Source organism: Lycium barbarum, chromosome 1, assembly GCF_019175385.1.
Source record: "Lycium barbarum isolate Lr01 chromosome 1, ASM1917538v2, whole genome shotgun sequence".
Lineage (NCBI taxonomy): Eukaryota > Viridiplantae > Streptophyta > Magnoliopsida > Solanales > Solanaceae > Lycium > Lycium barbarum.
In genome coordinates this window covers 157,686,001-157,698,652 of record NC_083337.1, presented here as the reverse complement: position 1 = coordinate 157,698,652, position 12,652 = coordinate 157,686,001, and the positions used below count along the sequence as shown (strand labels likewise).

The 12,652-nt window shown below is 35.1% G+C and overlaps 2 protein-coding genes across 2 annotated transcripts; both read right to left on the bottom strand.

Moving 5' to 3' along the window:
• Positions 1–683: 683 nt before the first annotated feature.
• On the bottom strand, positions 684–2,458 carry LOC132623642 (early nodulin-like protein 6). The gene is made up of 2 exons (XM_060338461.1): positions 1,853–2,458; positions 684–1,146 (listed from the first exon to the last, which is right to left on the bottom strand). Exons 1-2 carry the CDS (start codon positions 2,037–2,039, stop codon positions 827–829), a joined length of 507 nt encoding a protein of 168 aa, XP_060194444.1. The 5' UTR covers positions 2,040–2,458; the 3' UTR covers positions 684–826.
• A 1,214-nt stretch (positions 2,459–3,672) lies between these two features.
• On the bottom strand, positions 3,673–6,273 carry LOC132623551 (piriformospora indica-insensitive protein 2-like). The gene is made up of 2 exons (XM_060338360.1): positions 5,739–6,273; positions 3,673–5,035 (listed from the first exon to the last, which is right to left on the bottom strand). The coding sequence occupies exons 1-2, from the start codon at positions 5,955–5,957 to the stop codon at positions 3,851–3,853; spliced, it is 1,404 nt and encodes a 467-aa protein (XP_060194343.1). The 5' UTR covers positions 5,958–6,273; the 3' UTR covers positions 3,673–3,850.
• Between the last annotated feature and the right edge of the window lie 6,379 nt (positions 6,274–12,652).

The following is a 12,652-nucleotide window of genomic DNA, read 5'->3' as shown; positions in this document are numbered from 1 at the left end:
AGTTGAAGGAATCCCGCATGGATTCAGTGAGAGCAACCCTTATGGAAGGAAAGTGGACGCGATATGAGACACTATGAGATAATAGACAAAATTTGCAGCTATAGGTTGTTGGGTTATGCTCCAATTATCTGGATGTGTAGAGAGGATTGATTGTTGAAACATAATCCAATCCAGGATTAGCGCATTTGAAATTTCCCATATAGGTAAGAGTTTTTGTCTTGACATTACTAGGTAATACTATATCAATTCCGCTTAATTAGACCCTTTTTTCTCAGGTCTCTTTCTGCATATGAATTAATTAGATCACTTAGTTACAAAAATCCAGATTGGCAGTACGTACTAACCGTAAGGACTTGACTCAATATGCACTGACAGTGCAGTGCAAAATGAATATTTGCTAAATTAGTGAAGTTTAACCTGCTATAAAAGACTAAATTTGTCTTATTTGTCAAGTTATCAATTCCGCTATGTACGGGGTAACATGGTGGGAAGCCACCAAATGTTTTTACCAATGATATGTGCTACACACACTTTTATCACTTAACCTGTGTAATTAATGTATATTTTTTCATTTATCAAATCACTTAACAATGATAAGTTAAATTACCAGTGCAGGACTAGGAAGTACAATCCATTGACTCGTGTCAATGAAGCTTAAAAAATAACAAAAGGCAATACACCAATAAAACCACGATTACCCCTAAAATAAATAATTTCAACACTAAAGCCCAAAAAAACAAGTTCCATGAGTTCATAATCACTAGTAAAAGATGCACACCTCCAAGTACCTAATGAGAAAAAACCAAAAATATTCAAGATTCATAAACTACATAAAAATACCTACAAATAACATCGCCACAAACACCATTCCATTTATAACATTAGCCACGTTAGCACCAGCAACAGTTGGTGTGGAAGTGTGATTAGCAGATTGAGGAGGGGCTGCTGGTTCTAAAACTTTGATTATCATTTTCAAACCCCTCTCACAGTGTCCTGATACACCACTAATGAAGTAGTACAATCCAGGTTGCTCCAATTTATAGATAGACTTTCCATTATTGGAGAAGAAAATTGGATGACTTGACTTGCATTTCTCGTACTCCTCTTTGGTCACCACCAGAACTGAATCTTTCTTATACTCAAACCCTGAGTACATCACAGATTTATGGATGGAAACAACAGTAAAAATCATGCAACAACATCAGGGATGGACGTAGTAGATGAGTTTATGTTATATGCACGGATAAAATAAAGAATTTTATATTATCGGGTTAATAGCATGGCTGGTCAAACTTTCAAAATACGCTTATTTTGAAAAGTGTGTTGTACTAGAAATTTTTCAAAAAAAATATATATTTTTGGAGAGTAGCGATTTGCGTTTGGCTAATCAATATGAAAGCACTTTTGACAATTTAGAGTAATAATTTGTGTTTGGTCAAGGTTTCAAAAGTGTTTAAAGGGAAAATCACCTCTTTTTCGGTTTCTGGAAAAACGTCTATTACTATTCAAAAATACTTTTTTTCTTCTAAAGCTTGGCCAAATACCTCAACTTTCTAAAATAAGCATTTTTTAAACAAAAATACAAGCACCATTGGCTTCTTAGAAGCTTGGCCAAATAGGCTATGAATTGATCTACAATAACATGAAACTTTTTGATATGATAACCTAATAAATTAGTAGCATGCTGTAATTGGTTATACGATAGTGTAAAACTTCTATACAGCGCTAATTGATGTATATAACTTGGGTGTGATATACTTTATAGTACTATTATGATGACTAAATTAAATTTTGGATGCCTTTGAGCATGAAGAGATACAAGGACTAATGCTCAAGGTAAAAGAGAACTTACTTAAGGTGTCGTTAATCTTAAACCTATTCTTTCCAGCCCACTGGTTATACACTTGATCATCTTTTACTGTAGGGACAACCCATCCTTTGTCACCACCAACATTAAATTCAGTGGCAAGAACCGTGAAGAAATTAAGTGAACAAAGGAAGAAATAGACTAAGCAGAGAAAAACTTTAGAAGAAGCCATGAAAATAGTTCTTTTTTTTGGATTTGAAAGAAGGGAGCTCTGTGAATGCTCTGTTTAAGTTATAATGAGGCAATGGAAATGCATATCTGAGTGGTTTTGATTACTTAAAAAGGAGTTGGTTAATGGCAGTGATATCGTGGTGGAGTGTACCATCATATAAGGAGAGAAAGATGGAGAATTGTGGGGTGCATGTTGGCATCAGTTTAGGGGAACTTCTATGTTAATTAGTTGTAACTGTTTATCAAATCTTTTACCGGAAATCGCTGAGCATCTGATTAGTTTAAATATTTTTGAAGATGTGATCATTATCTATCTGGGATACTCATCATTAATCTTTGATTCTGTTGATTCTAATTGGTGAAAAACAGGGGTAAGATATTGGCGGCAGAAAGAGAAAAAGCTCGTTTCTTTAGTCATTTTCGTTTGGAGGGTTTTGATGGGAAATGATGCCCGGTTCCTGATTGACTTCAAAAAGTCAATTGTATTTTTTAGAGAGGTATAGCCTGTTTGGCAAAATTTATTTTTTTCAAAAAGTGTTTATTTTAAAAAAAAAAAAAAGTGAGGTGTTTCGCTGAACTTTTGGGAGAAAATAAGTACTTTTGGGGAGCAGTAGAAACAGTTTTTCAGCTAAAAAAAATAGTTTTTCCCAATAAGTACTTTTTTGAAAAGCAATTTTGAGAAAAATACAGTTAAAAACACTTTTTAAAAACTTGGTCAAACGCTAAGTGCAGCTTAAAAGTGTTTTTTAAATTAATTAGTCAAAAACAAACGGCTTCTCACAAAAAGTACTTTTTTAAAAAGCACTTTTAAAAAAAATGTTTTTCAAAATAAGCTGATTTTAGAAGCTCGCTAGTAAAAGGGTTAAAAAAAATCTTGCCAAAAAAGAAAGGGTGAAAAATTGGTTGAACTATTACAAATGTAGACTAGTAGCAATTATGCCTTATGTTTGTTTTTCTTTTTAACATAAATACCCCTTACTGTTAGCCAAGTGGAGTAGATATGTCCCTAAACTATTGGAAATAGAGCAATTATCTCCTTATCAGTAACCAAGTACCACAAAGCAAATGAAAGGCGTAACTGCTTTATTTTCAATAGTTTGGGGCATACCATTTTGCCTATAGTCTACTATTACTAATGGAAATAATCATGCCAAAGCGAACAAGTCATCTTATTCCTTATCCGACTTAACAATAGAGCCCCTCTTTTGCCAACCAAGATAGCAACCCGAAAATCTAATTTTATTTACTTCGGATTGCTTTTCATTAGTGTTCATTGTTGAGTGATCGATTGTTGAGTGATCGCTCACTATCTAGCTAGAAAAGATGGTCCGAAAGGTTCGGAAGGCTCTAGACGGACCAAGTGCCAGGGAGATTAAAAAAAAAAAAAAAAAACGTTGGCCCTATGGGTAAAACCTCGCCAACGGAGAAACTTTCTCCAATGAGAGTTGATCCAGAAAGCTAGGCCCAGGTCCTAGACCATAATACAATTTTCTTCATATTTTTGTTTCATTTCATTAGGCAATGTATAAACGGTCTTCTTGATAGGGTCGTTTCCTTTTACAAATTGATCATTAATATGTTAATCCTGTGGTTTTCAAAATCATAACTAAAAGAAGGACAAAAATAACCAACTTGCTTTATATTTTTGGTTAACAATTATTGCTCCATTATACTCATTGTGAAGAATCCATGCAGATCAAGGTTTCTCTTCAAACAACTTAAAATTCTAGTAGAAAGCTGTGGTCTACAGGCAGAGCAAAATAGGCAAGAACGAACCAAATTCTTTCTCATAGAATGAAGCAAGATAATTATTCATAAAAATATGATCCATAGAAGAGACATAAGTATCATCCATACAACAGAACAAAATGTAAAACGACTAACAACGTTGTCTGGTTGCCCCAAAGAAGCTATAAGGTAAGGATTCTGATTCAGATATTCATTCTTTATGCTTTCTTGTTCACATTGTTTTACTCCTTCTGGAACGTGCCTTAACTCGAGGGACGAGCACAGATTCGTATTGCCTGAAGCTCGAAAACGACTCCTTAATTTTGCATAGAACCTTGGTGAAAATTCAAGTTTCCCTATGAAATCATTTCCATCCAAGTACAAAGCATTAATAGTTGGTATCGTCTCAAATTTTGATGGAATAATTCCTGAAAGAATGTTATTGCTGAGGCTGAGAAATCTCAACCTTTTCATTTCTGTCATGGAATTTGGTATATTCCCTGTCAATCCCATGTTTGAAAGATCCAACATTTCCAAGTTTTTCATGTTCCCCCATTGAATTCTTGTAACATAATCAGATATCGGATTGTCGGATAAAACAAGTTCTTCTAAGGAATCCATTTCTTGAAATGCCTCTGGCAACTCCCCGGAAAAATTGTTGTGGCTGAGATCTAACAGTGTTAGACTCTTTAGTCCTCCAATTTCTCTAGGCAATTTTCCGTGTAACATATTGTTGCTCAAGTCAAGCTTTATAAGCGAAGTCAAATCACCAATAGTCACAGGTAATGCACCAGATAGAAAATTCCTGCTGGTGTCAAGTATCAAAAGATTTATCAATCTTCCTATACTATTAGGAATAGGACCAACAAAATTGTTGTCTGCCAAGACTAGGCGCTTTAATTTACTTAAATTGCCTAACACTTCTGGTATTTCTCCTTCGAGTCCATTTTCAAGCAGCACCAAAGATTGAAGATTCTTAAGGTAGCCAAAACTTGTGGGAATTGTACCAGTAAGACCAGCATTTGATCGAAACTCTAACGATTCCAGGCTGTTCGCGAGACTATCCCAATTTGATATGGGAATTGTAATTTGTTTGTTCAGATCTGAGAGGAAGCAATTTGAGAAAGAAAGTCTTTTTAGATGCTTAAGGTCAAACAAGTGTTTTGTGAATTCTGCAGCTGGGGAGCAGTGAAGGGAGTTGTCGTATAGGTCTCCGATAGTTAAATCCGTTATGTGCCAGAAGCCATTGGAGAAATCACATGATACTCCCTGTGTATTATAATTAAAACAAGAGTTCATGGAGCTGATAAAAGTAATTAAATTAGAATTTATGTTACAATGTAAAGAATTTTTACTCTATTTTAGACTTAAGTTAACCAACAAGAGCAAGTGACTTTTCATGGTTAACTTGGAAAATAGATTAATAACATGTATTTATGCCATAAGTCATGTTTCAGGTGAATTAGTCGCTTGCGGAAAATAATTTCAGAAGATGAGTGAGATGTGTTACAGTATTAGGAAGTGGAGACTACTTAATTCTAGAAATGAATACAATTTTACATCAAGATAAGGGAAGTCATTATAAAAAAGTGATAAATTTTGCAATTACTGTGGTAGATGGTACTAATAGGAAAGTGTCTTAGAAATTGGATAGCTCCTTAATGATGTCTCTCTCTGACATACACTCACATCACACTGATCGCAAATCCAGAAATGAAATAAGAATTTGGGAATTCCTTGTCACTTTAACTAACAATTTTATGGAAAGAGTTGATGAAAAAAATCCATGCATGGCTTTGTAACATACTCTACTGAGTGCATGCTGGAGCAACACTTTTTGTTTAACTAGTGTTGTCTGAACTAGCATTACTGTTTTTTGATTTCCAATTCCAAACAAACAAACAAACAAAAAAAACAAAGAAAGGATGGTAAAACATACTAGAACTAGCAAATGAAATCATAAGATTAGTACCTCTATTGTTGTCCAGCCACAAGGATCAGGATAAAGAAATGAACCATTCCACTCATTTCCAACAAAACCTTGAATGGCAGAGTACAATGCCTCTTTCTCATATTTCTCCATTGGAGCTATAGAAGCATCTGATGCACCATTGCACAAAATAATGTAGACCCCAACAAGAATAAACTGAAGAAACATAATGTGAAGTCTGGTAAACAAGTTATTTTTCATTGATACTTCAGAATAGACAAGAATTAGCAAACAAGAAACAGAATAGTGCAAGAGCAAATTTTGGAAGTTGAAGACTGGAAGGGAACCTCTGTTTGCATAGTACAAAAGAACACAAGAAGAAAGTTAATTGTGGATATTCATGAAAGACATACAGAAACCAAGAGAATAAAGAAAAAGGTTCAGTCTGGGAATCTCTGAATCTGCTAATAAATATAAAGGGAAAAAAGCAGTTAGAGAGAATGGAGCACAGAGGATATGAAACTGTCCTGTTTTGTGTTTATTTATTGCTACGGCAGTAAAGCAGAGAAGAAAAAAGTAGAATAACAACAAAAGAGAGAAGATCTCCAAAGCCTTGCAGCCAAGTACAATAAGAAACGTCTATCGAGGCTAAAAAGATATAAATGGTAATAGTCGCAATAGTAATTACAATTACTAAAATAGCAGAGCTAGCAGCCAGCAGTAAAAGGCAGCTTTAAAATCTGGTTAGGCAAATCAAATGGCTACCCCATGCAATATAGTCTTGTGATATTGCTGCTTCTGTTGTCTGTCTTTTTTGTTTAATCATCGAGAAATTAATTTGGGACCAACTTTTAGGACCAATTACAGTTTTATTCAGGGATAATGAGTTCGTGGGTTTATCTTTCTTCACTTAAATATCAGACTTAATTCGAATGGCGCAGAACTTCAACCTATGTACTATCGAGCCCGTAACTTTTTTAACCCAGAAAATAACGTTTGGAACCAAACTAACCCTTTAAAGAAAAAAAAAAAAAAAACTAGGCTTCACGCACAGAATCTGTGCGTGAAAAGGCCAAAGTGTACATTTAAACTTTGGTCCTTTCACGCACAGAATGGCATAACAAAAACCCACCAGAAACCTCCCATTTCCAGCATACTCTTCTCTTTCATTTCCTCCATTTTCATCCTTTCAACACACTTTTGCACTCCCAAAAACATGTCTCAAAGTTTTAAAACTTCAAAGTTTGCTATACAACTGATATTTGTGAATGCGGTTATTACTGTAAACTAAAAACATCAAAGACCCAAGATAATCTGGGTCACCGTTTTTGGCGTTGTAAAGTTCCCAAAGTAAGTGTTTTTACATTTTTTTAGTGTTTTTTTTTTCACGTTATCCACATGTTTTACTTTAAAAAACTGATTTTTCTGTAATGTTTATAGGATATGGGCGGTTGCAAACACTTTCGGTGGGAAGATAGTATTCACGTAGATAAAACGGTGGTGGCGAAGTTTAAAAATCCACTTTTTGATAGAGATATCGCGACTCAACGTATCTCTAGAGATACCACTAAGTTGGACTGTCAATTTAAGTTTGTGGAAGCTGAAGAAAAAATTGAACTTTTGGAGGTCTTGCTCACCTGTTCCCCAAAAAAATGAATTTTGCTCAAGGCTAACCTTAAAGACGTTCAACACGAGAAAATAGCTTTAAAAGAAAAACTTAAATTGTGGAAGATTATTTGTGTTATCTTGTTGTTGTTTATTATTTATATGTATTTTGTTTATTAAGTTTAATATTTCTATGGATTATGTTTTTTTACTAGTTGTACCTTTTCCCCTATAATGTAATCCGCACCCTCTATGTACTTGTCACACCTCGACTTTACTAGGGTGTGATGGGCACTCGACCCCATATCTGGAGCCGGGCGAACCCGCTGACTCTTGTTACGTATAGAAACCCTTGAATCAGTAAAGAAAGAAATACATAGTAAGCTCTCCAATATTTTTTTTTTCTTTTCATAAGTAAGCTCTTACATCATGTAAGACTCGTGACATAAAACATAATAGCATATCGGCTGCTGGAGCCGCTTACAGACTGACAACCCAATACCCATTGCTTTGTCTGCAAAGTCTCTAACATAGAACAGAACATCATAGCATATACTTGGACTTGGCAATTCTCCGGGACAAATGGAATTCGCCATCTCCGCTGGAACATCTTTAGTAAGGTCTTCTAATCATCTGGGAGTACCTGCGCGGCATGAAACGCAGCCCCCGAAGAAGAGGGGTCAGTACGAGTAATGTACTGGGTATATAAGGCATGAACAGTGACATAATAAAGGAATATGCAGTATGAATAATAACGGAATAGACATATGGAGCTTATCTTGGAACAGAAGTAACCTGTACATATGAATGCCTTTCTGCGGATGCCATGCATGCTTAGTTTCTTTTTCAGAAAAACGGTGCTTCTTATTTACATGTACAGAAAACAGAACATTTCAGAAAATGGTGTCCTTTATTTACATTCACAGACGCCGAGTACATCGGCTCTCCCACCCCACTCCCCAACAGTGTCCCAACATATTATATATATATCACATATACAGACGCCGTATCCGGCTCTCCCATATCCCGCGTCCGGGCATCCCGCGTCCGGGATGAAATCCAGCTGAATCAGGTGGTGATATAACAGTGGCCCTTCCCCTTTCCCCATATACATATACATATACATATACATATTCACATTCATATACATATGTCATACAATTGGCATGCATGAGAGCCCAAAGAAAGTCATGTGTCCATCGGAGTGACGTAAGGTCGGTGACCTCCGATTACGTTATGGAATAATCATGGTCACTTTGTCTCACCTTGAAGGAACGAGTATTTTAAGGCGAGACTACCAACGGAAAATAGCCTTAAGAGAGAGCATAGAATGAAATCATGGGCATTATATCCGTCAATTCATATGCTTTGAAGTCTTTTAGAAACTAGTGTCATAGCTATGGAATAAAATTAAGGTTCAAGAACTAGTATAACACTTTCATATTCACATTGGATTTTTAGCTCAAGACTCTTAGTCGTGGAATCATTCTTGTCGTACTTATCATAGGCATATTCTCTTTTCTGACATCATCGTTATCATTATCGTCATGGAAGTATTCTCGTTGGGATAGGTACAGTACTTGTCATTTGGTAATGGAATAAGGATCGAAGGTTTCTTTTGGATTCAGCTTCAAAGTAAGTCAAGCGGAACAATAAGGTAAATCCGGGAACCAGTGGGCCCACCTCGGATCAAATGAGGCGGCGTACCAAATTTACATATGTTACACGTCATGGCGTTACTTGTGAGGGTTTTAGGGTAGTCGGGTCCTATTTATGCGAGTTCTAGAGGTTTAGGAAATTCTTCCAACATTTTGCACACTTTTTAATTCAATTCTACTGAATGAAAAAAGGAAAACTTTAGGCGCGGATTCCGGAGAATAGAGTTGTCTCCGAGGCTCGTATTCGACCTATTATGTCTAAGACATGCCAAAGAAGGAAGGGTGAAGCCTTACATACCTTTTCCGCTCCTTTTGCTTCTCCAAACTCAAGCTCCAAATTCACCAAAATCTACAAATTGGTCACATTTACCAAACCTTAATTAGAGCATTTAGAAGTGGGATTTTAAAGTAACATTTGTCTGCCGAAATTTCGGCAGCATTTCCCCTGTAAATACATCGTCCCCAAGAATCTATCTTGGCCAATTTCAATCAACAACAATCCGGGAATTCAACCCGGCCAAACTATCAACACAATGCCAACAATCATACCAACAATTTCAATAATTTTACTCAAAACACCTTCTAACATTAATAACTCGTTTCACATAATTCAACGGCGTTTTGTTTAGATTCCAACCAACTACCACAACATAATCCGCAACCTTCCAAATTAAATGAAACATCAATAACACATTTCTTACCTTTAACTTCAAGAACCACATCAACAATCTACACGTCGACGACTTCATTTCAAACTACCAAACCATCATTTTCATCATAGAATCCACATTAACAACAACTAGAATATCAAATAAAATCAATTTACCATAGCTACCAAAACAACCCCTTAGTCGGCAACAACTACATCATGCATATTTCCATGGATTTTCATTTTTTTTTCATGCATTACAACAACAACCAACCTACTACATAAATTTAGTTCATTATACTTACATTCAACAACACATACAAGGCCACACACACACCATGCTCGGCTACAATTTCAACATCCATATTTTCTTATGAATTCTATTCTTTCCCACATACTACAACATACCAAACCATTCATAACACAATTAAGGAGATGAATTCTTACCTTTCCTTCACAACTTCTCAACTTAGCTAAGGTTGGAGTTTTGCACCAAAGAATAATTCTCTTGCTTCAACAATTATACCATGTTGGAGAGCATATTTGAATTAGTAGAAATACTATGAGAAATAAATTTTTGGGGCAAGATTTTTGGTCTTCTCTTTCTCCTCCTTCTTGGCCGAATTGGCCCCTCCTCTTTCTTCTTCTTCTATATTTTTTTTTTCCTTTCTCTACAACTTCTTGATTTAAAAAGATGACCTCTCCTATCTATATATATACTTGGCTTCTTCAAGCATGTGAGAAGCACATGCTCTCTTTATTCATTTTTTTTTTCTTCTTCTAGAGCTTTCATCCTTTTTCTTGAATTCTCTTAAATAAAAGATGACTTACTTGTTTCATTTTAGCCACCACTTCTTTATATATACACTTAGGCCCCTTAAGTAAGAATGTGGACACTTGGCCATCCTTTCTTTCTCTAGAGAATTCCCCTTTTTTTTTTTGAATTTTTCTTAGAATAAAAGATGACCTTATATCTTACCATGTACACTTTGGTCCCTCAAGAACTTTCTTGAATGCCTTGTGAAATTCCCATTTTGCCCCTCGACTTTCCTCAATATTACCATGTACCATTTTGAAATTTCTCCTTTTTGCCCTTAACTTTTCTCAATATTTCCGTCCAATAATATTCATAAATGATATTCATAACTAACTTGTGCACAAAAAATTTTTTGAAAATGGTCTCGCCTTTAACTTTCCACGACGACTTTGAAATATCCAAACGTGCAAAATACGGGCTATAACAGTACTAATTTATTTGTGTTTCTTTGTTAAATTGTCAATTAATACTAGACTTTAACAATAAAAGCAAATTAAAAACATGCCAAACTAATTCAAATTGATGACTTCGTACCACATGTCATGTTCTCATGCAATCAAGTGCTTTGAGAGACTGGCCAGAAATGTAACTGATTATGTGGCGGGAGAATATAAGGTCGTAAATTACCTTAAAGCATATTCCGGTCACTTCCATCCTCTTGGTAATCAAACTTATTGTCCAGTCGCGCCGTTTTCTATGGTTGCAAACAAGAAGCATGTCCGTAAATTGGGAAAAAACAAACTAACCCGTTATCCCAATCAAATGGATGTTAGCAAAAAAGACTTACTCTCGCAAGTGCTCGATATGTAAGCAATTTGGGCATGATAAGCGTTCATGTGGGCAAAACTCTCGTGGTGGCAGCACATCTGGAAGTAGAAGAGTGTCTAGAACTTGATTTTTTTTTTAAATCTATTGTAATTTAATGATGTATTTCGTTGCTAATGGAATAAAATATTTTTCAATTATTATGAACCTCTCGTATTGGATGAATTATTTTAAATATTATATTTATTTTTGCACATTCAAAAGGTGTGGATTACACAATACAATAACAAAATAAAAAAATAAAAAAAGAAAAACAGAAAAGAAAAAAATAACCTAATACAAAGCAGAGTAATTTTTTCTTTTCCATCTTTCTTGAACCTGAAAAGTACCTTCATAGCTTTGGGAGTAAAACAAAAGAGATTAATCAAAACCCTATAAAATATGACACTTAAACCTAAATATAATAAGTTTTAAACTTACTTCGGAGCACTTTACAATCTCTAAAACGACGATCCAAATGTATATGTATACTTGATGTAATGAGCCGATATTATTGTATGCTAAAAAAATATTAAGTTCTATATAAAATATTTATATTCTGACATTTTGAAACGTGACTAATCTTCGGTCAAAGTACGAAAAAAAACTTAAAGATATCAAGTTTTCAAACTTACTTCGAGGCACTTTACAACCCCTAAAACGATGATCCAAACATATATGTATACTTGATGTAATGAGCCGACATTATTTTACGCTAAAAAAATATTAAGTTCTATATAAAATATTTATATTCCGGTGTTTTGAAACGTGACTAATCTTCGGTCAAAGTACGGAACAAAGCTTAATTTTGAGTTTGATTTTCAAAGAATAAAGGTTGGGGTCGGGGGAAAGAGGATTTCGCGCACAGAATCTGTGCGTGAAGCCTAGTTTGATTTTTTTTTTTTAAGGGTTAGTTTGGTTCCAAAAGTTATTTTTTGGGTTAAAAAAGTTCCGAACTCATGTACCCGTCACAAGGCCTTCAATCTTTGTCACTTGAACTAATTTCGGGGGCTTAAATATATAGTCTTGTGATCTTGGTGCATCTGTTGACAATTTTTATTAGTGCCAACATTTATATACACAATTAATGAGTATAGGTTTGTGGATTTATTTTGTGGGGTTTACAAGAATTTGAATATTTTATGGTTAATGAAGTGCTGTGCTTTGAGATGGGGTTATGGTTTTGAAGGGGACCAGCTTAACGTCATTGGATTTTGGACCATCTTCCATGCAGAATGCAGAGAGACGAACTATTGCTTTCTTGTGATGCACGTTAGGATGATATTTTTCGTGGGTCATCCGGTTTAAGTTACCTGCTTTTGACTTGCGACTAATTTAAATTTACGTCACCTAAGGTTCATTAAAAATGGAAACACTCCCTATCAAGATTGTTTTCATGTCCAGATTTCGAACCTGAGACCTA